The 27,934-nt window shown below is 44.5% G+C and overlaps 1 protein-coding gene across 2 annotated transcripts; it reads left to right on the forward strand.

Moving 5' to 3' along the window:
- The first annotated feature begins 328 nt into the window (after nucleotides 1–328).
- LOC143019623 (TBC1 domain family member 25) lies at nucleotides 329–27,934 on the forward strand. 2 transcript variants are annotated; one of them, XM_076175427.1, is made up of 10 exons: nucleotides 329–645; nucleotides 2,281–2,390; nucleotides 5,172–5,270; nucleotides 5,877–6,030; nucleotides 9,430–9,623; nucleotides 10,959–11,100; nucleotides 14,847–14,977; nucleotides 23,803–24,040; nucleotides 25,643–25,786; nucleotides 26,731–27,934. In XM_076175427.1, exons 1-10 carry the CDS (start codon nucleotides 583–585, stop codon nucleotides 27,835–27,837), a joined length of 2,382 nt encoding a protein of 793 aa, XP_076031542.1. In that variant the 5' UTR covers nucleotides 329–582; the 3' UTR covers nucleotides 27,838–27,934. The 2 variants fall into 2 exon arrangements, with proteins under 2 accessions (XP_076031542.1, XP_076031543.1); XM_076175428.1 differs by lacking the exons at nucleotides 329–645; nucleotides 2,281–2,390; nucleotides 5,172–5,270; nucleotides 5,877–6,030 and adding an exon at nucleotides 6,318–6,455.

The following is a 27,934-nucleotide window of genomic DNA, read 5'->3' on the forward strand; positions in this document are numbered from 1 at the left end:
TTAATGCTTGCTAAATCAACGGAATTGTATGACTTGCTAGTTTTCTTTAGAAAAATAACGAAATCTGTGTCAATACATCAATCATTATTATCGAAATTATTATCTAATCTTTAACTTTTTCTATTATAAACCTATTTTAATATGTAGTGGACCTTTACGTTGCGATTACCAAAAACATCTGTTCTAGAGTAATACTTCTGATTATATTTTATTGACTTATATTTTATAATCAGATAAATACATTTAAAATAAATGAGTATAATATGTGGAAAAATAATTTTCATTTGCATTGTTAGTCTACCTCTCCTCCCCTCCCGCAACCCTTCAAAGTGTTGATGATCGCAACCTCAATTGTTTTCTTAAGAGCAAAAATACGATTAGTTGATAGTAGTTGAGTTCATGTTTGTAGTTGAAGTGATATTAGTGAAAATAATAATAACAAGGTGACTCACAAATCGGTCGTTGCTCATTGCTCATCCAGAAATCATCCAATATTGCCAATGTAAACATCGTCGTTGCTGACAGCTTGACGACCTGTCAGCTGTTTGTGCAGTTGGGTCTCCAAATATATGTATTTGGAAGATGATGGCCAGTCCTCCCTCTGAAACCCCATCCAGGGATGCAGTAAGAATCAAAGTAATACAGGTAAGAAAGCCATACCTATGTATGTTCAATCAATTATGGCTTCACGGTTTTGTTCACAATCAAAAGTTCCATTACTGTGTTTTCGAGAGGGGGAATTTAACTAAAACGATCATGTTTTATTACAAAAATTACAGATTATACATTTCCTCTCATGTATTAGTATGTTGATAGGAAATATTGTGTGATATTGACGAATTATGGAAAATGGTTAATTGAAATGATAGTAGAGTGATTTTGAAGTCCTTGAACATTGTAGGCATTCTGATTCTCACAGCTGGACTGTGATATCAGAAATTATTCGTCTTATTCTCTTTAGCAAGTGGTGTATTCAACATTTATTTTTCATTTCTATTCTTCATGGATAGAATCAGAATTTATTTTGCCATTTTCACTTACACTGATGATCTTTATCATTCAAAAGCCAGAAGAGAAATTGCTTTCTATTTGTCATTAATACCATTTAATTTTTTCCCATCCAGTTATGAATAATTTAAATCAATTGGTTTCTTATTGTTTTTCTGAATATTTAATTAATCAATAGTAGTGTCAGTATCTAATTCCCTAATAAGCATTTACTCGAAGATTTTAGTAACATCTCTTGCGTTACCAATTATGACACAACCCCTACTCGATTCTACAAAATTATCTTAACAAGAAATGTTGTAATTATTCGTAGAATGATGCCTTTTTCACCATATGGTGATTTTACATCGGTCTGCTATGTTTGATGTGCAGGGAATATAGTGTATCTGTTAATCTTTAGTAATAGCATCTCCTGGTTGTGACTGGACAATATTTTTTCCATTTCTTGAAATGTTTAGCTAGATCAGAATGACAATGGGTCTTTTTTTTTCAGCTAGAAATGTAGATGATAATATCATTGGTGTTAGAGATGTTGCTGGTGGAAAATTGACAAGAAACATAGGCCATACATTATGTTTTTTCATTACCTTTATATTCCTCGACAGACCATAGGTGATCTTCCCAGTCTTATTGAGATACTTGTTAGGGGACAAATCATCCTGCAACCATGTCATGTAATACTTGCTGCATTGTGAAATTATTAATTTTATTTAATTTAATTATTTATATTTTTAGTATTTAGTAAGTATAGGATTTCTGGAGTAACTTAGGATTGAATAATAAGGAAATACGTGTGAACTCTTCAGAAATGTTTTGTATTAGAAGTAATATAATTACAGAAGCAAACTTTATACAAATTGGTACATTTCTTTCCTGTTGCATATAGCTTTCACAGTCATTATCCTCTAAGGGGTAATTTATTTTTTAAGGAAACTACGTCAGGATGATTTTTTTCTTCTTCTTTTTCTTATATATATACATATATATATATATAATTGGTGGGAAGAGGAAAGACTGGAGGCTTAATCCAAATTTTATTCTTGACTAGTTTCACTACAAGCTTTTGAAAAAGCTCATAGCAAAATTAGTTAAGAATAAAACTCGGATTTAGACTCCAGTCTTTCTTCTTCCACCCATTTCAACTTGCAGAATGTTTCAGTGTATATATATATATATATATATATATATATATATATATATATATATATATATATATATATATATATATATATATATAAAGGAATAGCTAATAATGGGATGAATCTCTTGCAGCACAGTACCAGTGAAGTGGACTCGCAATGCTGTCGATTCAGTGTCGATCCTGAATTGACCACCTTCGAAGTTCTGAGCAACCTCATCACACGTGCTTTTGACCTGAGAGGGTATGTATGTCAGTCTTTATAAGTTGTAGTAGAGGAGGTTCTTAAACAAAATGCATTGTAATAGCCAACAGCTGTTGGTCTGTAAGCATGCATATCACAAACTCGTGTATAAAGTTTTGCTTTAATTCTTGGACAGTACTGAACTACATATACAAGTATTCAGAGTTTAATTACATCAACACAGAAATATGTTATATATGTATTTTTACCAGCGCCCATTTTTTGTGTCTGTCTTGAGGTTTTGAGCTCGCATGTAAAGTGAAAATTTGACTCTTTTGCCATCCAAGGCTCCAGGTCTATTTTTATGTACATAATGATTGACATTGATCATGTCTTGCTGCATTGCTTCTGACCCAGGGCAGTGGGCAGGATACAGGGACAACCCATTATCCATGAGGAGCTAAGTTAAGAGGGAGGAAAGGGTGGTGGATGGGGGTGGAATGGGTGGGAGTGGGTATGTGCCTTTTGACTTGGCTACCCCCCCCCCCCCCTTGTAAGATAGGAAAAAGCTTTGGTATGTAGCTAGATTGTTTTAGTGGGTGCATGCCTTGACTTAGCTACCTCCTTTATAAGAGAGAAGAAGCCCTTGGTATATAGATAGATGATTGACATAAAACCATCTCTTTGCACACTAGAAAACTAGAAAAAACCATGGTGGATAGTGTTGGTAAATGCTTGCAACAGGGTAATGAAATGAATGACATCATTCACTCAGTCAGTTGTTGCCTTCTACTGACTGGAATCTTCCAACACTGGCAACTGACAGTCCTCCTCCAATTGGTGTCATTGTCTGTAGAGACTTCTCTAGGAAGAAGTGTTGGACTGTTGTGCTTCTTTTGTGAGTGTGGGGCTGATTCTATGTCTTCTAGCTAGTATTTACCTAATAGTATACAGTAAAGGAGCAATGTTCACTGGATCCTGTCTCATCTTTTCTGATTTTCTAACATACCTAGACTCAAATTCATGTATGGTTCCAACTTAATCTGCATCTTTGATTTCCAGTTGTCATGTTAAGATTTGAACATGTGTATTGTTTGAGCTTGGGCTATATCACCTAAGCTATTCCACATATTTATACAACTATATGGAAAACTGTATTTTTTCACATCCTTTCAGTATGACCTCTTAAAGTGTAAATTGATAGAGGCAAACATCACATATAAGACACCAAACACCTCAATTTTCACTGCCCCACCCTAGTCCTACCCAGATAACAACACAATATTTTTTCCTTGAGTGATTAATCACTCAGTCCATTTGTTACCCCAGATCTCTCTTGCAGAAGCCCAGGGGCAACTTATGGGCTAGTCTAGTGACTGTTACTGGTTACCTAGGAGATGTGGGTCCTCAGTAAGGCAGATCTGGGGACAGCATATTAATTAATTGTCCACAATCTTGCTGATATGTTTGTTGGATGACAAGTTATCTGTAACCAGTACTCCAAGATACTCCATTGTGTTTGCAATCATCCTCTTACTCTCTGAGTGTTGTGACTTTGTCTATGTGATAAGATAAAATATTGATTGTAATGCTAACATACTGTACAGTCGTAGTTAAATCTTATAGCCATTTCATGGTTTCCTATTCTCACCACACCAAACTTGTTAGGCACATTGCCTATCAGTGGTCCAGCTGTGTGAAATGGTGCCAATTTTGTCTGTTGGTGTGGATCAGTCACTATTTGCTAATAATTTGAAATATTATTCTATACATGGTTTATATTATATTGAGTTATTTTTATATAGAAAAATACATAAATCACTGTAACTAATTGTATATATGTTGCCCACTCTTACAGTAGTATTCATGACTGGTGTATGTATGTACATATGTATGTATGTATGTATACACACTGAAGGCATGTATGCATACACACTGAAGGCACATTCCTACTCATGAGTGGTTGGGTGAGTCAGCACACACATTGTGAACAGATAAGATCTATTCAGTCACCCTTGCCATCTCAGCAAGCAAAAGCCATAACATGAATTAGCCCTGTCATTGCATTTTATGACTAATCATGTCTTGTCAGCAAGTTGTTTTATTCAGCTAAAAGAAAGCTCCTGTGTAGCAAAAGGGTTAAGATTTTTAGTAAATCAGCTTCAATTAACCTTTCATTATGTTGTACAAATTACATACGTAGGAAAGGCCCTTTCCCTCTTAAAAGGGGGGTGGCCAATTCAAAACACACACACCATGTACACATTAAAATTATCTCTGTCTACAGTATATACCAAAGGCCTAGCTGCCACCAGCTGAGAGAAACCCTCTTTTGCACAATTATTAAGACTTTTGACAACAACTGAATATGTTATGCATCTGTATTAAACGAGGAGAGAGGGTCGCTGTGTAAATGAAGCAGCCCTGCTGTGGATGTACTGTCTCTTGCTGCATTAATTCTAACCCAGGCAGTGGGCGGGGTACAGGGATGACCCTTCATCCATGAGGAGCTAAGGTGGAAGGGAAGCAGTAGGTGGTAGATGGGAGTGGAATGTGTGGGAGTGGGTGCATCCCTTGGCTGGCTACCTCCCTCATATCTCATTTATTTATTATTCATTTTGTTTATTTACTTTTTTTTCTTCTTCTTCCACATCTGACCTAATTATGGACCAAAAGGTCTCCTGTCAGGATGCTCTTCCTTTTTAATCCTTTATAAAGGAGGAAGAGGCCCTTGGTATATGAATATAGATAGATATTAAATGCCACACCTTGTTACCTTTCTTATGTTATTTCAGCTCTGGCTTCTAGTATGTGCATTAAAAGTGTTATTGGCCATTTCAGGGAGTTTCAGACCTGTTATTTGGCCAGGGATGAGCGTATGCCTGAGGCATGTTGGCTGCCACTGCTTTCAGACTTTGACTTGGACGTGGCTTTCCTAAAGTAAGTATCAGACAAAAAGATTAGTAAGGGGTCCATTACACAGCTATATGTAGCAACCAGTGTAGGAAATTTAATCTTTAAGATGGATGAGGTGAAAAGAGCATTGCGTTAGATGCGTGTGTAATGTCTGTTGACTAGGGAAGAACAGGAGATAGGAACATGCGGAAGGGGATTTTATAAGGATGAAGGGATGATATAGCCTTGAGGGATGTTCTTCTCGTCTTTCTGACTCATAAGAGAGAATGAGGAGTTGGACTGGTTACCAGTTGGTAAACCCTTGTGGGTGAATCAGCTTTAGTTTTTGGGCCTTGCTGTGGAAGAGTTGTGCCTTACTCCACTGCTTTTGGCCCAAGCAGTAATGTAAGAAGTAGATGGAAGGTGAGCTTAGATGTTATGATACATAACTAGAATTAGGTTGTGTATGATATATTCATCCATCATGAAAGAGATGTGTTCATATCTGTTTTCAGTAGAGCACTGATCACATAAAAGTATATATATATATAATATATATATATATATATATATATTTTTTTTTTAATATATATATATATATATATATATATTTTTTTTTTTTTTTTATAATGTCCTGTTCTTTTTTGTCAGGGCCTCTGACCCCTACTTGCTTGTCAAGGTTGACATTGTCCAGAACAATGGCACCTGGGATGTGGTACCCAACATTGACATCCCAAAGCTTACTCTACCTGATTTACCCAAAAACCACTACTCTGCCAAACTTCCTGGAATCTTCAAGGAGAAGGTGAGTTCGTATTTTGTTTTGTGATTTTCCTTATTCTTGAGGCTTATTCATCTCTATAACTGCGGTTGATTACAAATGGTTCTCCTCATCTGTTTTTTTAACCACTTCAGTACAACTCAACTTCTCACAGCCAGCATTGGCTGCCATATGTAATTTGCATCACACTGCTCACATCATAGAATATAAAGTCACTGCTGTATTACTCATTCTCTTGTACTCTGAGTAATAATAAACACTTTTTTTTTTTTTTACTTTTTCGTTTAGGAATGTCCCCTGTGGGGCTACAAGGAGAAGGATGCCTAGTCCCACTCCTCGTCCCTTTCTTCTCGCCTCTTACGATCCAAGTGGAAATACTTGGTGGCAGTATTTTTTTCCCCCACCACAGGGAATTCCCCCACAGCAGAAAATGAATACTCAGAGAAATGGTACAGGACAGCAGCAAAGGGTTGGGGAACAGCATAACGGAGGGACAGTCATAGTATAAAACTGTCATCATTTCTCTATGAAGAGTTTCCTCTATCATAGACAAAATGATGTGTGGCTCTGGTCCGTAGGGGTGCCCCATATAGACCCTAAAGTATCAACTGCATGCTACTTTGCCACAATAACAAGCAGCCAATACCCCAGATGGGGGTGGAAAGGGAGTTGGAAGATAGGGTTGATGAAAGAGTATTAGGAGGATGGTTTGGACACATGGAAAGAATGAGTGAAGAAAGACTAGTAAAAGAGGTATGGAAGGCAGATGTGGAGGGAGTGAACATGAGGGGACGTCCTAGGATGAGGTGGATGGATGGGGTGAAGGGGGCTTTGGGGAAGAGGGTAATGTCTGTTGAGGAAGGACGGGAGAGGACAGAAGACGGGTGAATGGAGAATGGTTGTGTATGGATGATGATGTGATGCATGAGGTGGAATGGGTGGGGGGATGGGGGGTGAGGTAGTATGTGAGAGCAAAATTTGACGCAGCCCGAAGGGATTTCTCCCCGTCTTCTCCTTTTATGCATGGGGGGGTCGCCGATTTAATGAAGCGGCCTTGCTGTGGATGTGCTGTGTCTTGTGACACTGCTTCTGACCCAGGGCAGTGGACAAGGTGCAGGGATGACCCGTCATCCAGGAGGTGCTAAGATAAGAGGGAGGGTGGAGGGGGTGTGGAGTGTATTCAGGGATGGAATGGGTGGGAATGATTTTATGCCTTTTCGTTTTCGGCTACCTCCCTTGTAAGGGGGAAAAAGCCTTGGTATATGTATGTATGATGTAATATTAAACGCAGAAAACATGATCAAATGTGTTCACAGAATCTGGGGATAACTCATGTACAACTACAAAAATATATATAATCAAGATGCTGTCGCTGGCATCCTCATGCCTCATGACGCCTATGTAGGCGTCATCGTATCAAAGTAGTTAAAGATCTCAAAGAGATGATAGGGGTTTGGGTTACCATGTAAGGAAGTGTTGGGCATAAACTAGTGTCAGGCCCTGCTGTAGAAGTGCTGTCTCACTGCATTCTCTTTGACCCGAGCAGGTGGGAGACCAGAATGACCTTTCGTCCATGAAGTGCTAAGATGAGAGGGACAACAAATGGGTTTTTGGATGTGTGTAGGGCAGGTGTATACTTTGACTTGGCTACCCTGCTGATATGGGGGAAAAGACTTTTTGGTATATTTATGTATAAGTAACATCATTTGTTAATCATAAGAATAGAATGTGTGTGTATATATATACATACCAAGTGCTGTTTCTTCCATACCAGGGAGGTAGCCAAAGTCAAAAGGCAGGCTTTAGACTCGAAGGAAACCTAACCTAATCTCATTGATCCACTCACTGCTATTTTCACCCCATACATTCTAATATTATTTTATTCATTTATGCCTTTGACTTTGGCTACCTTCCTTGTAAAGAGAAAAAAGACCTTGGTATATGCATGTATTTATTTATTTGTTTATTTTATTATTTTATTTATTCATTTATTTATTATTATTATTATATTTATATTTTTTAAGAATAGAATGTATGAGATGAAAATAGCAATAACTGGATCAATGAAGTTAGGTTAGGTTAGGGTTGTTTCAGTTATAATCCTTTCAGCCTTGATCCTGGCCTCCCTTCTGGAGTGGGATTGTGTAATGTCATCACACAGCATTCTTTTATGAATGGAGAGTAATCCCTACTCAAAGAGGATTGCAGATCACTCATAGATTTACTATCCTTCTTTCCTGCTACCTTTCTTAAATATCTCTTTAGAATACTGCCACTGTATTCCCTGTAAGTCATCAGATAGTTAAAAGGAGCAGAATGAATGGACTAGGAATGTCTTTCTCTCTCTCTCTCACTACTCTCACTACTCTCTCTCTTTTTCTTTCTCTTCTGTATAAAGTTGGCAAATAAAAAAATATATAGGTATGTTTTGACACAGCTACCCCTCATCTTAGGGGAATTAAGGCCTTTGTACTCTTTTGTACAATGAAGTCCTTCAAGGAGCAATGTTTTTACATGTACTATTTAATCTCTTTACATAGATGATGCCTTTACTTTGATGAAATGCATGGATGGGGTGAAAGGGGCATTGGGAAAGAGGGGAATAGCTGTTGAGAAAGGATGGGAGAGGACAGAAGATAGGGGTGAATGGAGAAGGGTTGTGTATGGATGATGCTGTGATGCATAATGGGGAGTGGGTAAGGGATGGAGGGTGAGGGAGTATGTGTGAGAAATAAATTGATGCAGCCTAGAGGGATTTCTCCCTGTCTTATACTTTTCTGCATGAGGGGACAGAGAGGGGGGTCACCAATTTAATGACTATTTAATGAAGCGGCCTTGCTGTGGATGTACTGTGTCTTGCAACACTGCTTCTAACCCAGGGCAGTGGGTAAGATGCAGGGATGACTCATCATCCAGGAGGTGCCAAGATTGGGTGGATGGGAGTGGAGTATGTTGGCGATGGAATGGATGGGGGTGGAATTTATACCTTTGTTTTTTGATGATGTGGACCATAGTAACATCACAAGAAATAATGGTTACAAAATAGTCTATAAGTGAACAAACATCAATGAATCAAAAAAAATTTTTTTTCCTAATTGTATATGTTTGGAACAAACTACCTGTTCTTGTTGTGAGTTCAGATACAGTTGACACTTTTAAAAAACACCCAGATGAAAATATAGAGTCCCATCCCAAGGTAACTTATTTCTGAGCATCGTGAGCTCATGCACTTGAATTAAGTCGGTGGTTCTTAACTTTTTCCATTGTTTACATCCCCTTTCAATTGGCAAGGAACCCCGTAAGGACCAGTAGCCCTGCCGCTGTTTGCATCTCCTTGGTATTTTTTCGTACTTTATTGTTGTAAAATTTATTTATGTCCTTCGAAAAAAGATTCTGAAACTTATAATGTTTCTAAATCGGCAGATGGAGAAGACATTGTCAATTGTGCAGAAAGCCTTTAACTGGATGGAGGAGACAAATGAAGACTTCAGTCGACCACTGAGGGCACCGTTGAGCGACTCTGAATTCCACAAACTTCTTGACCCCGTTGGACAAGTAGTTCATCCCAAGGAATTACGACTTTGTGTATACCTAGGAGGAGTTGAACCTTCTTTAAGGTAAGCTTTTATGCATAGACACCCCTGGATGGAGGGAGGAGGATGGATGGGAGTGGAGTTGGAGTATGTGGGGATGGAATGGGTGGGAGTGGATTTTATGCCTTTGTTTTTTGGCTACCTCCCTTGTAAGGGGGTAAAAGCCTTTGATATATGTTTTTTTTTTTTTTTTTTTTTTTTTTTATACAGGATTATATATTTTGTGTGCATAAATGTGCTGTATGTGTGTATACAGTAATACCTCCCATATCCAAATCTTGCCATTATTACATGATTTATGTGTATTGTATACCACTTTTATTCAGTTGTGGGATTCAAAAAATTTAACAGGCTGTCTCACTAGGCCAGTAGCATACAGATACTAAGGATGTATAAGCTAATTTTTTAATAACCGGTTCACGGTGCTCATGAAATTCCAAGAACAGATTTATAAGAACCAGCTGAATCCCATCACTGATTTTATTCCTTTTGCTGCCCAGAACACAACAAAAGAGTACACCAGCAGCATACTGTTCAAACATCTACAACTTGCCACCCAAAGCACACAAAATGTCCACACAGAAACACATTTACACCCAGATGATTAAACAAGCCCTTCAAGAAAGACTACCAAACTCAGTACTCCAGCAAGAACCCCCAGATTTAAGTCCCACAGTGAAAACCCTCGCACAATCCCTAAGCAGCACTCTAGCATGCCTGTGTTCATGTCACCATCTGTCATTGAGGCAGTACCAACACAGAGTAGACCTGGTCACAGATTCAGACTGTCCGAGATACAACCACTACACAGAAGACACAGAACTCCTCATAGTACAATGCCCCACACTGACTATCTACAGACAACAAATCAATATCTTCTCTCTTAAGTGACTTATGGCTTCCTGGAGGCAATGGGTCCTCTGCAAGAGATCAGGGGCAACAGCTTGATTGATTGACCTGCTTTCAATAATTTTTTGCTACTGTTTCTTCACTCTTTTTTTAAGAGTGAAGAAAGTATTGAAAGGAGGTGCCAAGATAAGAAGGAGGGTTGAGGGGAGTGGAATATATAGGAAATGGAATAGGTGGGTGTGGTTTCTATGCCTTTTTCTTTTTGACTACCCCCCATGTAAGGGGAAAAAGCCTTTGGTATAATGTATTTCTTCACTCATTCTTTTCATATGCCCAGACCATCTCATTCTATCATCTACCATTTCTGACAGCTCATTTCCCACCCTAGCTCTCTGTCTCACCTCCACTTTTCTTAAAATATCCAACCTCACAACACCTACCATAAAATACATGTATGCATTATTGTCTTATTAGGTTGAAGAAATCAAATTGTTTACTTTTACTTTTTAGGAAGGTGATGTGGAAGCATCTCCTTAATGTCTACCCGGAAGGCTTCACTGGTCGAGAGCGTATGGATTACATAAAGAAGAAAACAGAAGAATACTACCAACTTAGAGCGACCTGGCTACAACACATTGAGGATTGTGAAAAGGTTTTGTACAAGTTGTTGTGTATTTGTAATATTTGTGTATGTTTCTGTCCCACTATCTATATATATATATATATATATATATATATATATATATATATATACCAAGAGCTCTTTCCCCCTTATAAGGGAGATAGCTAAGTCAAAGGCAGGTGCAGATCCAGGAATGTTATTTGGGGGGGGCCCGAACCGATACCCGATACTTGAAACATGCCAATATTTTAACCCTAAGAATAATGCTGTTGGCCTGGAGATTGGTCCAGAAACCTAAGTCTGTTTTGCTCATAATTGTACGTAAAATCATATATAATTCACAAATATAATTCAAATCATAAATTCGCAATAAGAGTGTTCATCCAAGGAGAATCAAACTTGAGATGAGTGAACAATGGTAATGGACCCTTACCATTGTTCTTCATACTCGGGGCATTTGGGGGGGAGGGGGGGACCCCCCCCCTTGTATCCGCGCCTGGTCAGAGGCATATATCTACTCCTACCCATTCTACTCCCCTCCACCACCCTTTCCTCCGTCTCACCTTAACTCCTCATGGTTACCTATGTTCCATGCCACTTGTTATCAGCTCCTCTTTTGTGAAAATTTGGAGGTTATACTGCTGAAATTTATAGAAAAGGATCTTGGGGCCTAATCCAGAGATCAAGTGTCAGCCTCTTGGGGCTGCACCTCCATATAGAGGTGAGGAGGTTGACTGGTCTTGAAGACAGGCAGTAGGATGCAGAGCTGGGCTAGTTAGCGCTGAACAGGTAGTGCTTTAGCGAAAAATCTGGGATGCATTTCTGTCAATGCATTACCGATTTTAATTTCCTTAGAGTGGTCCACATTACTGTGTATGTGTATATGTATGTATATATATATATATATATATGTATTATATATATATATATATATATATATATATATATATGTATATTGCTCTAAGGAAATTGAATTTGGTAACGCATTGACGGAAATGTACCCCAGATTTTTCAGTAAAGCACTGCCTGTCTGGTGATAACTAGCCCAGCCCTGGTAGGGAGATGATTCTCTCTGATGTCTATTGTACAGGACCGTTACTTGGAGGTACCTGTCACTCGTTCCAAGGAACGACTTTATCTATACACCAAGGGCTCCAACCCCCTTATAAGGGAGATAGCTAAGACAAAGTCACTCTCCTATTCCACTCCCATCCACCTCTTTTGCTTCCCTTTCATCTTAGCCCCTCATGGATGAAGGGTTACCTCTTCCTCTTTCCAAGAAATGACAAGATTCATAATTGGGCTCAGGTACAGACTGGATTCAGAGAAAAAGTAGAACAGGTTAGGTCATGTGATGAGAATGGATGGTAGTCAACGTTGTTGAAGGATTCAAGAATAGATGGTGGAAGTGAAAGCAGGAGATAGACCAAAGAAAAGGTGGATATAGTGTAAATACACCCAAATGAAATAGCCCTGCTGTGGATGTGCTGTGTCTTGCTGCATTGCTTCTGACCCAGGGCAGTGGGCGAGATGCAGGGATGACCCGTCATTCAGGAGGAGCCAAGATAAGAGGGAGGGAGGGGTGGGGATTGGGAGTGGAATATGTGGGAATGAAATGAGTGGGAGTGGATTTATGCCTTTGACTTTGGCTACCTCCCTTCTAAGGGGGAAAAAGCCCTTGGTATATATATATGTACACCCATACGAGCTTTGGATCATGGGGTTAAAGACACAAAGATGTGTGTGGGTGATAAGGAATGTGTAGAGGAAAAAATATTCTATGGGAGGGGTGCACTGGAGATGAACTGGCAGTATATTTAGGGAAGAAACAAAGTACGACATTTACACCATTTAACCACTTCAGTATGACACAAATTCTCGTGTACAGCATCAGCTGCCATATATGATTTAAATCACACTACTCACATTGTGAAATATAATGTCACTGCTGTATTACTCATTCTCTTTTTCTCTGAGTAATAATAAACACAGAAAATGTGATCAAACCAGTTCACAAAATCTGAGGGTAACTCATGTACAACTAAAAAAAATATATATCAAGATGGCGATGCCAGGATCCTCTCATACCCACTTGCGCGTCATGATGCCTCCGTAGGCATCATCATACTGAAGTGGTTAAGGAGACATGAGCCAAAGGGATGAGTTTGATGGCAGTGGAAGGAGAGGCTGAGGACTGCAGTGGCTTGTGGCAGTAGAATAGGAGAACTGCAAATATAAATACAGTGAGACTTCTCATTAACGGACATTAATTATCTGTGTTTTTGCTGTGTTTTCGGTGTTTTTGGTGCTGTTTTTTAGTGCTGTGCAATCACTATGCCACCAAAAAACACAGCAAAAACACCGCAGACACAGCTAATTAACGTCCGTTAATAAGAGGTCTCACCGTAACAGTATCAATCAATACATCCAGTATTACCCATGCTGGGTTTGTTAGGGATATGAAGGCTGTAGCTCCCTTGAAAACACATGAAATGACGTGAGTCCTGACACTATGTCACAACTGTGTTGTATATTTGCATGAGTACTTTCATGACCCTGGAAGCTCGCTGGCCGAGTTGGTTAGGGCGTTGTTACTTGCGGCAAAGGTCGAGGTGAGGGCAGTTTGAATCCTGCCACCGGCGAAGTTGAACCAAGGGCATGGTTTATTAAATTCCACACTACAAAGCCCTCTGTGAGGGGCACCGTCCTAGCCTCCCGATAGGGGGGTGTTTGATGTTAAACTATATCATCATCATCACTTGCATGACCCAGGGCAGTGGGTGGGATACAGGGATGACCCATCATCCACGAGGAGCTAAAATGAGATGGGGGGAAAGAGTGGTGGATGGGAGTGGAATTGATGAGAGTAGGTACATGTCTTTGACTTGGCTATCTCCCTTATAAGGGGGAAAAAGCTCTTGGTATGTAGATAGACTTGCAAGAAAGACGTCAGGGTCATCAACCCCCCCCCCCACCCCCCAAATCCACTGCCCATCTTCAAAGACTGTCGGCTTCCTCACTCCATTTAGAGGTATGACATTGGGTCTTTTGCAGGGCTGGCCACATTCCTAGGTACGTTCCACTTTAATTTGGCCACGGTTAGTGCTCCGCTCCCAAACTATTAAAGCTTAAGAGACACATTCATACCAAAATAAAAGTCGAGTAGGCCGCATACTATACCAAATAAAAATTTTGTTGGCCACATCCTAAACTACTTTGGAAGCTCACTGGCTGAGTGGGTTAGGGCGTCGTTACTTGCGGCTAGGTCGAGGGGATGGCGGTTCAAATCCTGCCACCAGCGAAGTTGAACCAAGGTCATGGTTCATTAAATCCCACGCTACAAAGTCCTCTGTGAGCGCCACCATCCTAGCCTTCTGATAGGGGGGAGTTTGTGACGTTAAACCATATCACATCCAAAAGTAGGCCACATACTATCCCAGCACCTATGTTGCTTTAATAGTTTAGGAACGTTAACCATGGCCAAGCTAAAGAACACACCAAGTAACATACCCAGCTCTGCTCTTTTGTAACTTCATCTACCTTTCTTCCACCTAAATCTAAACACAGGGAGGGGTGACAACTAGCAACTGCTCCCCTCTATCTACTACCTTCATCGGGTGACATAAAAAAAGTCCCTTTGCTAATACATGGCAGACATCTGTCCAAAATTGCTTTCCAGAGAGGTCTATGGAAGGGATTGAGGACCATTGTTAGGCAATGTTTGAATTTGCTCATACCTGTTTGTAATACAATTGCTTTATTTTCATTTCCAACAGTTAAGTGAAGAGGTTCGATATATCACGAATATGGTACGGAAAGATGTACTAAGGACGGACAGACATCATCCACTTTTCAGTGGGCCAGATGACAATGAAAATGTTAAAGCTCTCTACAATATCTTAACCACGTGAGTATGGAATGATCAGTGTATAATTAACATCCAAAGTTTGTTTTATCCATTCAGTGTTGCTGTTTCACCCAGTTTGAATAGAGTTGCTTGATGTGTATGTTGAAACAAAATCCAGACAGGGCCCTCGGTAACATTGAGTAAAAACCTTTTTGGTGTTATTGGATTGTTCAGGACCTGGTCATCACAATGATGATAGATCAAGTCTTTTGAGTCATTGTTTTTAAAGTTTTATTTTATGTGGAAAGAAAGCTGGCAGATAAGGTGGATCAAAGAATATTGAGATGGTTTGGGCAAATGGAAAGAATGAAGAAAGTTCAGTAAAAAAAAATGTGGAAAGGAGAAATGGATAGAAAAAATTTGAGGGGAAGACCAAAAATGAGGTGGATGGATGGAGAGCAGGGTCATTGGGTGTGAGAGGAATGCCTGTCAAGCAAAGAAAGGAGAGGGCCAAAGATAGATATGAATGGAGAGCAATTGCAAATGGACGAGGAAATGATGTGGCTGAAAGGGATTTCTTCTTGTCTGCTCTGTATGTTTCTCGAGTGGGTGAGGGTGAGGTCACATGTGATTAAGTGGTAGAGGTAAATCAGTTTATACTGTGTGATGCATGAGGTGGAATGGGTGGGGGATGAGGGAGTATGTGTGAGAAACATTTGACGCAGCCTGATGGGATTTCTCCCCGTCTTCTTTTTCTGCATTAGGGGATGGAGAGGGGGTGGTCACAGATTTAATGAAGTGGCCTTGCTGGGGATGTGCTGTCTTGCAACACTGCTTCTGACCCAGGGTGGTGGACAAGATGCAGGGATGACCCATTATCCAGGAGGTGCCAAGATGGGAGGGAGGGAAGAGGGTGGAGGGGAGTGGAGTGTGATGGAGATGGAATGGGTGGGAGTGGTTTTTATGCCTTTGTTTTTTGGCTACCTCCCTTATAAGGGGAAAAAAAGCTTTTGGTATATGTATGTATGTAACTGTTGGGCCATGCTATGGAGGTGTCTATCTGCATTGTGTCTGATCTGAGCAGTGTGATGGGGAATAGGGCTGGCCTTCTATCTGCAAGAAGCTAAGGTGGGAAGGAGAGTAAACGAGTTTGTTCCGAAGAATACAAACTCTTCGGTACTCCTTACCCAATGATACGCGGCGCGTTTCTAACGCTAACACTGTGTGTGCTTGAAAACACCTCACTCCGAGGGTCTGGGCAACCATTATCCTCAGTAAGGGGCCCTCCTGGGGCAAGGGGGGCCCCCCCTCCCCCCGCAAGGGTAGGAGGGTAGAAGCTCCATTGTCTAAGCGGTAGCGATCGAGTCAACATCTCTCACAGTTCCGTGCTTGTATCAGGAAATTAATTTCCTGCGCCAATCCCGCATCGTTCGATTATCTCGAACGCAATCGGCATCGGCCTTCTACACCCTTCCAACGGCGTCCTTTGTGTGGAACGTCCTGCATCGCCGCCTTCCCCCTGCTTGGATCGTTCGATTATCTCGAACGCAATCGGCATCGGCCTTCTACACCCTTCCAACGGCGTCCTTTGTGTGGAACGTCCTGCATCGCCGCCTTCCCCCTGCTTGGAAGCGCTTGAGTCCCCTTTATCCCTCTCTTTAATCTCCACCGGGTATTCTCCGCTTCTCTGTAAGTATGGAATCTGATCCTAGTGTTGTTGTTCGCGATAGCATGTGTGCCTTCGCCCGTGGTGAATTTCGCTGCCGGGCTCTTCTCCCACCGACAACTGTGGACCCACACTCTTGGTGTATCCATTGTCGGAATCTGGCATGTTCCCCTTCATCCCCGTGTACTACGTGCGCTCAATGGGGTGATAAGCAGTGGTCCGCGTATTTTCATGCTCACCGGAAGGTGCAGCCACGGGTCAAGATACGCGGGCCAGGAAGATGGCTTCCCCCCTCACCCGACACAAAGAGAAGGCATGCTACGTCGGCGGAGGACGCGGGCAGTTGTCTCCCCCCTCCTAAGCGTAGTAAACGGAAAGGTTGCACAATAGCCGCCCCGAGTCAGTCTCAGGCTAAATTGTCTCCTGTTCCTGCTAAAAGGGGGGCTAGTTTCGACGGGCACGCGCCATTGGCCCCCGCGAACTACCCCCCGGGTACGAGCTTTTTCCCGGTTGCGTCCACTGGCTCCGCGATACTCCCCGGCAGCTCCACCCCCCCACGGACAAAGGAACCGAGTTCGGAGATTCGGAGCGCGTCAGCCTCTTCTCCTTCTCGGGTGACCCCCAGTCCCACCCCTTCCACCTCTCGTCAGACGAGCCGGGTCATCACCGGAACCCTTTCTATGCCCGGTGGGCAGGAAGCCCGAGGTGTACCCACACGCGCGTTCGTCGTAGGTGACTCAGCTTCGTCCGGAGGAGGCAGTCTCCCCCTGGCGTCTCCCGGACCATCCGCACCCAGGCGGGACCCTCCAAGAGGACATTCCCCGGACCTCCTCCCCACTCTCTGTTCACTCGTCACTACGTTGAAGGAACAGATGGAGGCCCAACGGGAATTTTTCCGCGCTTCTCAAGCGCGGTTCGTGCACCGCACGGAAGCTCGTGAGGAGTCTCCGCCCCCAAGGGCCCCCCTCGACCAGCTTCCACTTGCTCAGCCCCCCCTGAACCCATCAGTGACGAGGATGGTAGCGTGCGGTTCCTCTCTGCCCGTGCCGACCCCTCCTACGCCGACGACGATGTCCACAGCGCCGTAGGGGGGGGGGTCACGCTCCCTTTCCCCTCCCGTTTCCCAGTCGGAATCCTCGATGGTGGTCCCACCTTCCTTCTCGGACGTCCTCGCGAGGGTTCGGAGGGCGAATCGACTGGGCCCCCCGAAAGAAGAGGAAGCCACATTCGAGTCTGACATCTTCATGGCGGCCAACTCTCACAAAGCCCAGCCTACTCCCCTCCACCTTCCATGGAGTACGCAGACGGCGAGGGCCATGGCCCAGGCCTCCGACGCTCTCGCAACAAGGACGACCGAGAGGGCGCGTTGGCATCCGGTCCCATTGGAACACCAGAAGCGCTTCTACACCCCATCGGGGTCAACCCTCAGACCAGCCTCGATCCCGGCGAGGTTACCAGAGCTGGTTAAGGCGGACGCCGAGTCGCTGCGCAGACGAAACGTCCTCCTCTCCGGCAGGGAAGTCAGCGACCACATTCATTCACTGGCTCTGTCCCTGGCGGTGAACTCCTGGCTAGAACGCCTCCTTGCCTCGGCGAGGGAGTTCTTACCCGAACTACAACCCCAGGAAGAATGCGACCTCCAGGCTTTTTTGGCAAGCGCGAGCAGAGCCCTGAAGCATCAGGCTTCCTGTCTCTCAACGTCCTGGGCCAACTTCGAGTCCCGCAGGAGAGACACCATCCTCGGGGACCCCAGTGACCCCCTCCTCAGGGAGATTTATGCTCCTTTGAGGAGGGCCCCCCTGCTCACCCACACGCTGATTCCCCCGGATGTGGTGGACTCGGCAATCACTAGCACCAACCAGTTGCTACACAACAGAGCCATCGAGAGAACAGCCGTCTCTAGCTCGAGGCCAAGGACCACCCCCCCATCGACCCCTCGGTCCTTTCAGACGCAGAGGCAGCCTTTTCGTCTCCCTAAGCGGGAAGACGGGCCCCCTCCCCATTCGAAGTCCAAAGCCCAGACAGGAAAGCCCCGCCCCTTCCCCAATAGAGAACAGGGGCGCAAACATCATAGAGGCTCTGGACCCCAACGCAGGAAATTCTAGGAACTCGCCTGCCCTCCCGCACAGGATAGGAGGTTGCCTCTCTCTCTACTGGAGAGAATGGGAGGCTGCCGGGGCGGCGGACTGGACCATCCAGGTTATCAAGGCAGGCTATCGTCTTCCTTTTCACACCATCCCCAGCCTCTCCCCCTATCCCATCCAAGTCAGCAACTACCATCCGGACTCGGATCGCGGGCGGGCCCTAGTGGAGGAAATCTCCACTCTGCTCCAGAAAGGAGCACTCGAGGAAGTCTCAACTCCGGACCCGGGGTTCTACTCGAGGCTATTCCTAGTACCAAAGGCTACAGGGGGGTGGAGACCTGTCATCGATCTGTCTCCTCTCAACAAGTTCCTTTCCCTGACGAAGTTCCGGATGGACACCCCAGAGGCCGTGAGGGCGTCTATCAGGGAAGGGGACTTCATGGTGTCCCTGGACCTCCAGGACGCCTATTTCCAAATACCTGTCCATCCCTCATCCCGAAAATTCCTCCGCTTCGTCCACAAGGGGACCACTTTTCAATTCACCTGCCTATGCTTCGGCCTCTCCACAGCACCCCAAGTCTTCACCAGAGTGTTCAAACTCGTCTCAGCGTGGTCCCACTCCAGAGGGATTCGCCTACTCCGTTACCTGGACGATTGGCTGATCCTGGCACACTCCGCCCAGCTATGCCGCGACCACCTGGGGATAGTCCTAGCTTTCATCCGCAAATTGGGCTCCACGGTCAACCGGACGAAGTCAGATTTCATTCCAAGACAGAGAGTCACGTACCTGGGTATGGTTCTGGACTCTTCCCTCATGCAGGCATTCCCAGTAGAGAAGCGAATCCAGAATCTCTCTTCCCTCGTCGTGCAGGCACTATCGACCGGGTTCCTCACGGCCAAACAGTGCCAAGTCCTCCTGGGCCACATGGCCTCCGTCGAGAGGTTAATACCCAGGAGCAGACTGAGAATGCGACCCCTACAGTGGCTCCTCAAGTCCCAGTGGTCCCCGCTAAGGGGAGACACCCGTCAACACATCACCCTTACCGGAGAGGTCAAGCATTCTCTTCTCTGGTGGAAGGACCCGTGCAACCTGCTCGTGGGGATGCCCCTCGGCCCATCTCCCCCCGAAGTCCTCCTCTTCTCCGATGCCTCCAAGGAGGGCTGGGGGGCCCACCTCAACGACGATCACGTCAGCGGTTCCTGGTCCACGGTCGAGCGGACAGCCCATATCAACTGGCTAGAATTGAAAGCGGTACTGCTGGCTCTCCGTCACTTCTCGGGTCAAATCTCGGGGAAAGTTGTGGGCATCATGTCGGACAATTCCTCGGTAGTAGCCTACCTGAACAAGCAGGGGGGCACAGTCTCCCAGGACCTCTGCCATCTCACTATGGAGATCCTCCTATTAGCCGAGAACCTCCAAGTGACACTCAGAGCTCGCTACATCCCAGGGAAAAAGAATGTCTGGGCGGACCACCTCAGCAGGAGTCAGGTAATCAGCACGGAGTGGTCCCTCCATCCGGAAGTGGCGACCTTCCTCATCAACAAATGGGGCTCCCCTCTGGTGGACCTTTTCGCCACCAGATGGAACCACCAGCTCCCGGTGTATTTCAGCCCTCTCCCGGATCCGCTGGCAGCGGGAGAGGATGCTCTTCTGCAAAGCTGGGACAACCTCGACACCTACGCTTTCCCACCGTTTCCCTTGCTCCAAAAGGTGCTCCAGAGAGTACGAAATGCATCCAACCTTCGGATGACTTTGATCGCTCCCTGGTGGCCGGAAGCCCCATGGTTTCCAGACGCCCTCGAGCTAGCAGTGGAGGAGCCCCTGGCCCTTCAGGGAAGACCCGACCTTCTACATCAACCAGTCAACGGGGCCTGGCACAAGAACCCGTCAGCCCTGGCACTTCACGCGTTCAGACTATGGTCCGGATCCTCCTAGAGAAGGGTTTCCCCAAAGAAGTGGCAGAAGACATGTCCTCCCCTATTCGCTCTTCCTCAGCTGCCCTTTATCAAGGGAAGTGGAATGCTTTTGCAGAATGGTGCCACTCCCGAGCAATAGCCCCAGAGCAAGCCACCATTCCTCTGATTGCCTCCTTCTTCCACTTCCTCCGGAAGTCCAAGAAGATCTCCCTCTCGGCAGTGCAGGGCTATAGGGCAGCTCTTAATCAGGTGTTTTCTCTGAAGGGCATGGATCTAGCCCTGTCTCCAGAAATTTCCATGCTCTTCAGACATTTCAGAAAATCATGCCCCCCCAGGGAGATCACTTCTCCTCCATGGGATGTGGCATTAGTCCTCAACGCTCTGCGGGGCCCCCCTTACGAACCCCTCCGAGATGCTAATTTCAAGGACCTCACCTTGAAGACAGTTTTTCTCTTGGCCCTGGCGTCTTCCAAGAGGGTCGGGGAGTTGCATGCCATCTCTTATCGAGTCGCCCACTCGAAAGGATGGCAAGAGGTCTCCTTCACTTTTCTGCCCCAATTCATTGCCAAAAACCAGGATCCGGCCAAAGCCGACCCTAGATTCTGGTCCTTTAGTATTCCTTCCTTGGACGACTTTGTAGGGGGCGAACATGCAGAAATGGTCCTATGCCCGGTACGTGCTATCCGGACCTACCTCAAGAGGACGAAGCATCTTAGACCAGACTTGCCAAGACTGTTCGTCTCTACCAGGGGTACACCCAAGCCCGTCACTAAGACTTCCATTTCTTACTGGATCAAGGAAGTCATCCGCAGGGCCTACGCCTCGAGCCCCACGGATTACCCTGGAGCAAAAGCTCATGACCTCAGGGCAATAGGACCCTCCCTAGTCTTCCGAAAGAATCGGTCAGTCAACCAGGTCCTTCAAGCAGGTATATGGAAGTCCCAGACTACGTTCACTTCCTTTTACCTCAAAGATGTCATGTGGGAATCCTTAGGGACCTTCTCTCTAGGCCCCATAGTGGCTGCCCAAGAAGTCCTGAGATAACATACCCCGTACCAATGGCACACAGCCAACCCTGAAGCCTCATCCAAGTTCTGGATCGGCAACCACGGGGATACCTATCTCAAGTCCTTCTCATACTCCTACATTCCCTTACCTCACCGAGGGCTCTCAAGCATTCCAAGGGAATCAGTTCGAGCCCTACAAGGGGTACAAAGTGAGTATGCCCTGTCTGTCTCCACTCTGGGAACAGATCCAGGTGCCCTTCACAGTTTCGGGGAATGTATAAGGGTCTGGTCAACGTAGATCTTAGCACTCTACATTTTCTCCTTACGAGGGTTTCCCAGGCTAGACAAATACTTCCTTCCCCCCTAAGTCCAAGTCTCCTTGGGTAAGGAGTACCGAAGAGTTTGTATTCTTCGGAACAAATGTAATTTTCGCAGGAAAATTAATTTTTCCCTGATACAAACCTGAGGTACTCCTTACCTCTAATGGCCCTCCTCATCCACCCCGCTAGTAGTTCCTTCTCCCTGGCCTGTCAACCCTCGTGACTAATTTCATACCTGGCTCAGACAATGGAGCTTCTACCCTCCTACCCTTGCGGGGGGAGGGGGGGCCCCCCTTGCCCCAGGAGGGCCCCTTACTGAGGATAATGGTTGCCCAGACCCTCGGAGTGAGGTGTTTTCAAGCACACACAGTGTTAGCGGTAGAAACGCGCCGCGTATCCTTGGGTAAGGAGTACCTCAGGTTTGTATCAGGGAAAAATTAATTTTCCTGCGAAAATTACATTTTTAGATGGGTGTGGGATGGATGTAGGTTGGGCGCATGCTTTAACTGAGTCACCCCCTTTATAAGAAGGAAAGGACCTTGTGGTACATGTGTGTACATATAGTTATGTTCAGATGTTCAACCAATTTGATCAGTCTGTTGTTTCAGATCTTGCAGGAGGCCTGCCACTCATAAGAAGCTGGCCATGGCCTCTGGATTGGCCCATAGTTCACTCAGGAAAGAGACATAAGAATGAAGGAGACTGCAAGAGACCATAAGGCCTACACTAGGCAGCTCCGTAATATTGTGACTTTGTAATATTGACTGAAATGGATGAGTGTTCAGCATTATGAAATGCTATGTTCAGGGGTGAATGGAGAATGGTTGTATATGGATGATGATGTGATTGCATGAGGTGGAATGGGTGGGTGGATGGGGGGTGAGGTAGTATGTGTGAGCAAAATTTGACGTAGCCCGAAGGGATTTCTCCCCGTCCTCTCATTTTATGCAATGGGGGGATGGAGAGTGGGAGTCACCGATTTAATGAAGCGGCCTTGCTGTGGATGTGCTGTGTCTTGCGACACTGCTTCTGACCCAGGGCAGTGGACAAGGTGCAGGGATGATCCGTCATTCAGGAGGTGCTAAGATTAGAGGGAGGGTGGAGGGGTGTGGAGTGTATTCAGGGATGGAATGGGTGGGAATGATTTTATGCCTTTTTCTTTTTGGCTACCCCCCTTGTAAGGGGGAAAAAGCCTTGGTATATGTATGTTCATTGTCTTGTGTTGTGACTGTATCCAAGATGTATGGAACCTGTTGCCATGCCCATTCTGTGTTGATATTGTCTTTAGTGCTGGGTGGTCCCCTGAGCATAGGTGAGCAAGTGTGATTCTTGCGTGTCATTGAAGTGGTTCCTTTTCTGGGTTTAATTCATGGGATACCTGTTTTAGTATTGTATTTGTTGATCTTAGAATTAGTATTTATGTTGAGATTTGTGTGCCTCATATTAACACAACACAGATGATGTCCAGAGTTCTTCTTAGAGCAAATTTATGGGCCAATTTGGTGGCTACTCCCTGATGCTGTGGTTCCATGGGTCCTCTGCAGAAGGACCTTCAGGCAACAATTTAATTAAGATCACATTTTTATTTTTATCTCCTTTTCTGCATGGGGGGGACGGAGAGGGGGGGGGGTCGCCGATTTAATGAAGCGGCCTTGCTGTGGATGTGCTGTGTCTTGCAACACTGCCTCTGACCCAGGGCAGTGGATAAGGTGCAGGGATGACCCGTCATCCAGGAGGTGCTAAGGTAAGAGGGAGGGTGGAGTGTATTTAGGGATGGAATGGGTGGGAATGGTTTTATGCCTTTTTCTTTTTGATTACCTCCCTTGTAAGGGGGAAAAAGCCTTGGTATATGTATGTGTATGTACATTTTTTATTTTTATTCTCCTTTCAGTTATGCTCTAAATCATCCTTCAGTCGGTTACTGCCAAGGTATGAGCGATCTGGCTTCCCCTCTGCTCGTAACCATGCGAGATGAAGCCCAGGCGTATGTATGCTTTTGTGCATTGATGATGCGGGTGCACACAAACTTCCACATAGACGGAGACGCAATGACGCTCAAGTTCCAGCATTTGACGGAAGCTTTACTCTACTACGACATTGAGTTCTTTACGTATCTGCAGGCACATCAGGTGTGTATACTCACCTCTATTACCATTAGCCAGAAAAAATATGTAAAGGCATAACCATACTGAAGATTCAGTACTTGCACTCTTAGAATGCCTGTGTGGTTCTCAATTTAATATGGTCGATTGATAAGAATGTGTATAGAATATAGCAATCACAGGAATGAAATACAGTATAAGCTCTTTTAACCGGCACGAGTGGGACCAAAGACGTGCCGGAAAGGGGAAATCCCGGTTACGAGAAGGAATATTAAAGAAATACATTTATTGCCTTTATTCATAGAATACGTAAATAAAATTCATTCAATGGCTTCACTTTTGTTGTTTATTTATTTATCAGTATATTCATATTTATTCATCTTTATTTATTTTCATGAAATCACGTATGTCTCTTTGTTTAGAATGTTTGTCTCTCTGCATTAAAAATTCATTTTGAAGACAGTGAAGAGACATCATGTCGTGAGTCCCCATGTAGGTGCACTGCTCCGCAAACTTGATAAATGTTGCCAATCCTTTAGCGGCATCCTTCCACGTTACTCTTGGCTCTGGGTCATCTTTCTCTTCACTATCAGCCTCTGTTTCCTTACCATGCTTCTCCTCAATCACTGCTTGAATGATTTCATCGTCAGTTAGTGTGGGGCTGATAGCTTCGTCATTGTCGACCTCCATCCACTCCTGAAGAGCTTCATCAGTGACGCTAAGCTTAGCACTACCACGCATATCCTTCAACTCAGCCATCACTGCCTTCCTTTGCTGTCGGTATGTGTTTGTGTGTTGAGAGAGTTGCTAATAGACAGTCGCACGCTTAACATCAGGCGTCTTATTACAGTGGGCACTGGGCCTGACGGAGCGGCGGGATTTGTGGGAGATGGCGGGAAAGATGCGCGCTACCTCTGGCGGCGGCGGGAGTGGCGCGGGAATTTTAAATTTTATTTTTTCGAATTTTTACATTTTTATACAAAATTGTTATTTCCTCGTGAATAATATGCTGGTTATAAGAAGGAGCCGGATACGAGGATAACGGATAAAAGAGCTTTTACTGTATAAAGAAATTTTGTAACCCATTGGGTGCTTTGGGTTTTGTTGGCATGGTTAAAGTCACATTATTTTGGTGGAAATTGGGTGAAATGTGCAAGGCCAGGGCCTGTTCACAAAGCTGGGTGCATTCCTAGGTGAATCCCTCAGTGTCCTGACTGACACATATAGTCAGGACACTGAGGAACACACCAAGGAATGCACCCATCTCTGCCTATTTGTGAATATATGATGATGATGATGATATGGTTTAACATCACAAACTCCCCCCTATCGGAAGGCTAGGATGGTGCCCCTCACGGAGGGCTTTGTAGCCCTGTGAATATAGATTTGGTTTAATCACAGCTTGAGTACAGTCATTGGGTTGCAAATCTCATGCATTTTCGTTATGCATTTTTGTCTGCTTTCTCACAGTTTGTCTTGCATACAAAATAGAATTGTGCGTGGAATATATTTAATTATACTCGGTACTTATTGACATTAATATTGATTGCCTCCCTTCTCAATTGTGGGGGACATCTTTCTATGGAAAACCACTCATTATGCTTGTATCATGTGTTTCTTGGATTTCAGGCTGATGATTTGCTGTTTTGTTATCGATGGCTTCTGCTGGAACTGAAGAGAGAATTTGCATTTGATGAAGCGCTGCACATGTTGGAAGTGTTATGGAGCTCCTTGCCTCCTGATGCTCCCAAGGAGAGTTTACCGCTTTTTGAGGTCAGTGGTTGCTAAGCTACATATATTTTATTTTTCTTCTTTGTTTCTCTTGCAGAACTCCATCAGTGTGATGACAGTCTTTATAGATTATCTTATGGTCAAAGGGAGATGAGGGATCCATTTGTTGAGTATAGTTGATAAGGTGTATAGGAGGATATTAATTGAGAGGATTAGGAGGGGAACACCATTATGGGTTTGTACATACATACATATACTTAAGGCTTTTACCCCCTTACAAGGGAGGTAGCCAAAAAGAAAAAGGCATAAAAACCATTCGAACCCACTCCATCCCTAATACACTCCACTCCCCTCCACCCTCCCTCTTATCTTGGCACCTCCTGGATGACGGGTCATTCCTGCATCTTGTCCACTGCCCTGGGTCAGAGGCAGTGTCACAAGACACTGCACATCCACAGCAAGGGTATGGGTTTGTAAATAAGGAAATGAGTTTTGGTATAATATGTCATGAGGGGACAGGGGGATCACTGATTTAATGAAGCGGCCTTGCTGTGGATGTGCTGTCTTGAGACACTGCTTCTGACCCAGGGCAATGGATAAGATGAAGGGATGACCCATCATCCAGGAGGTGCCAAGATAAGAGGGAGGGAAGAAGGTAGAGGGGAGTGGAGTATGTAGGGGATGAAATGGGTGGGAGTGGTTTCTATGCCTTTGTTTTTTGGCTACCTCCCTTGTAAGGGGGAAAAAGCCTTCGGTATATGTATGTAATTCTTAAAAGAAGCCATTTTTGTACAGTGCTCTATCTTTCATCCTGAATTCGTCGTCTTACAGACAATTTCTTTATGAATATCAATTAAGGGGAAAAAAAAGTGTTATTTTTATTTTATTTTATTTTTTACTGGGTGAATTACATGGATTAGTGCTAAGATCTTAGCTGTAAAGAAATATAATTCTGCATTTAAGATGATTTTTTTTTCTCTCTGCAGAAAATGTTCAATCCTGTTCAAGTTGAAAAGGCACCAGTTCCACCACCAACGCCCCGAATAAATCACTATGACAATGTGTGTGCTCTTAGGCGAAAGCGTTCAAGTATATCGAATCGTAGTGCTGAGTGTTTAGCGGCCATGCTCAGTCGGAGAGCTGCTAGCATGGATAGTGACTGCAGAAGTGTAGTGAGTGAGGAAGGCGTTGTGTCGGGCGTTACCAAGAAGTTGAGTAGGACATGGTCACAACCTATCGATTCCTCTAGAATACGGAGTCGGATGGCAAGTGGAGAAGGAGGGAAGAATGTGGAGAAGATCAAAGAAGAAGGGAGTGTGAGTCCTGAGGACAGCCCCAGTAAAAATATCAAGAAAATTAGAAACCTGAACGAGTTCCATCGCTTGACAAAAAGGGACTCCGATTCAGATAGTAATCCGTCTTCGCCAGCGAGGATGAAGAACTCTCCATGCAAGATGAAGAGTAAGAGTGAGTGCAAGGAACATCTCAACATTTCCAACCCTAAGCCGAGGCGATGCTTCTCCGACTCCGACACTGACATGGGCTTCCCCTTGTACTCAGACGGGGGAGAGGTGGACGTCTGGGAGAATCCTGTTGCTACCTTGTCGCCAGATGTTGACCAAGACCTTCAGATTGTTTGTCAAGAGGAGAAACATTCAGAGATCGAATTAGGAGGCATAAAGGAGGACGAAAAAGTCAAGAAGGGTAGTGGTAACGATGTGCCCAGTCCCACAGTGATGGTGAATTCATGTGAGGAGGTGACGGAGACAGGAGGCTGGCAGGTGACGGTAAGCAGTGACGGAACCCTGCGCGTATCTTCTTTACCGCCTCCGGAAGAGTTTGGAGGCGGAAACCCCTTCCTCATGTTCTTGTGTCTTACGCTTCTCTTGCAACACAGAGAACACATCATGCAGAATAACCTAGATCACAATGAACTCGCTATGCACTTTGACAAGATGGTTCGAAAGCACAATGTTCACAAAGTTCTCGGACAGGCGAGGAGAATGTACAAGAATTATCTAAATCAAGACTTTTCGAAGTATCGATCTCAATCTTCACCATCAGATAACGGAAGTTCTGAGCAATCCTGTTAGTTTCAGTAAAGTGAACGAGATGAGGTGCAATATTTAGTTTTTTCTTCAAAATAAAGTCTACTAATTGCCAATCAGTGGCACAGGGTAATGCTCCTCA

Source organism: Oratosquilla oratoria, chromosome 37, assembly GCF_046742065.1.
Source record: "Oratosquilla oratoria isolate Oo_2021 chromosome 37, ASM4674206v1, whole genome shotgun sequence".
NCBI lineage: Eukaryota > Metazoa > Arthropoda > Malacostraca > Stomatopoda > Squillidae > Oratosquilla > Oratosquilla oratoria.

What these genes read in the sequence shown, in the direction of transcription:
- LOC143019623 (XM_076175427.1), top strand. Translation starts at nt 583, where the DNA reads ATGATGGCCAGTCCTCCCTCTGAAACCCCATCCAGGGATGCAGTAAGA. An exon ending in CTGGAATCTTCAAGGAGAAG is followed by an intron (nt 6,031 to 9,429) that starts GTGAGTTCGTAT and finishes CTAAATCGGCAG; the next exon opens with ATGGAGAAGACATTGTCAAT. An exon ending in ACATTGAGGATTGTGAAAAG is followed by an intron (nt 11,101 to 14,846) that starts GTTTTGTACAAG and finishes CATTTCCAACAG; the next exon opens with TTAAGTGAAGAGGTTCGATA.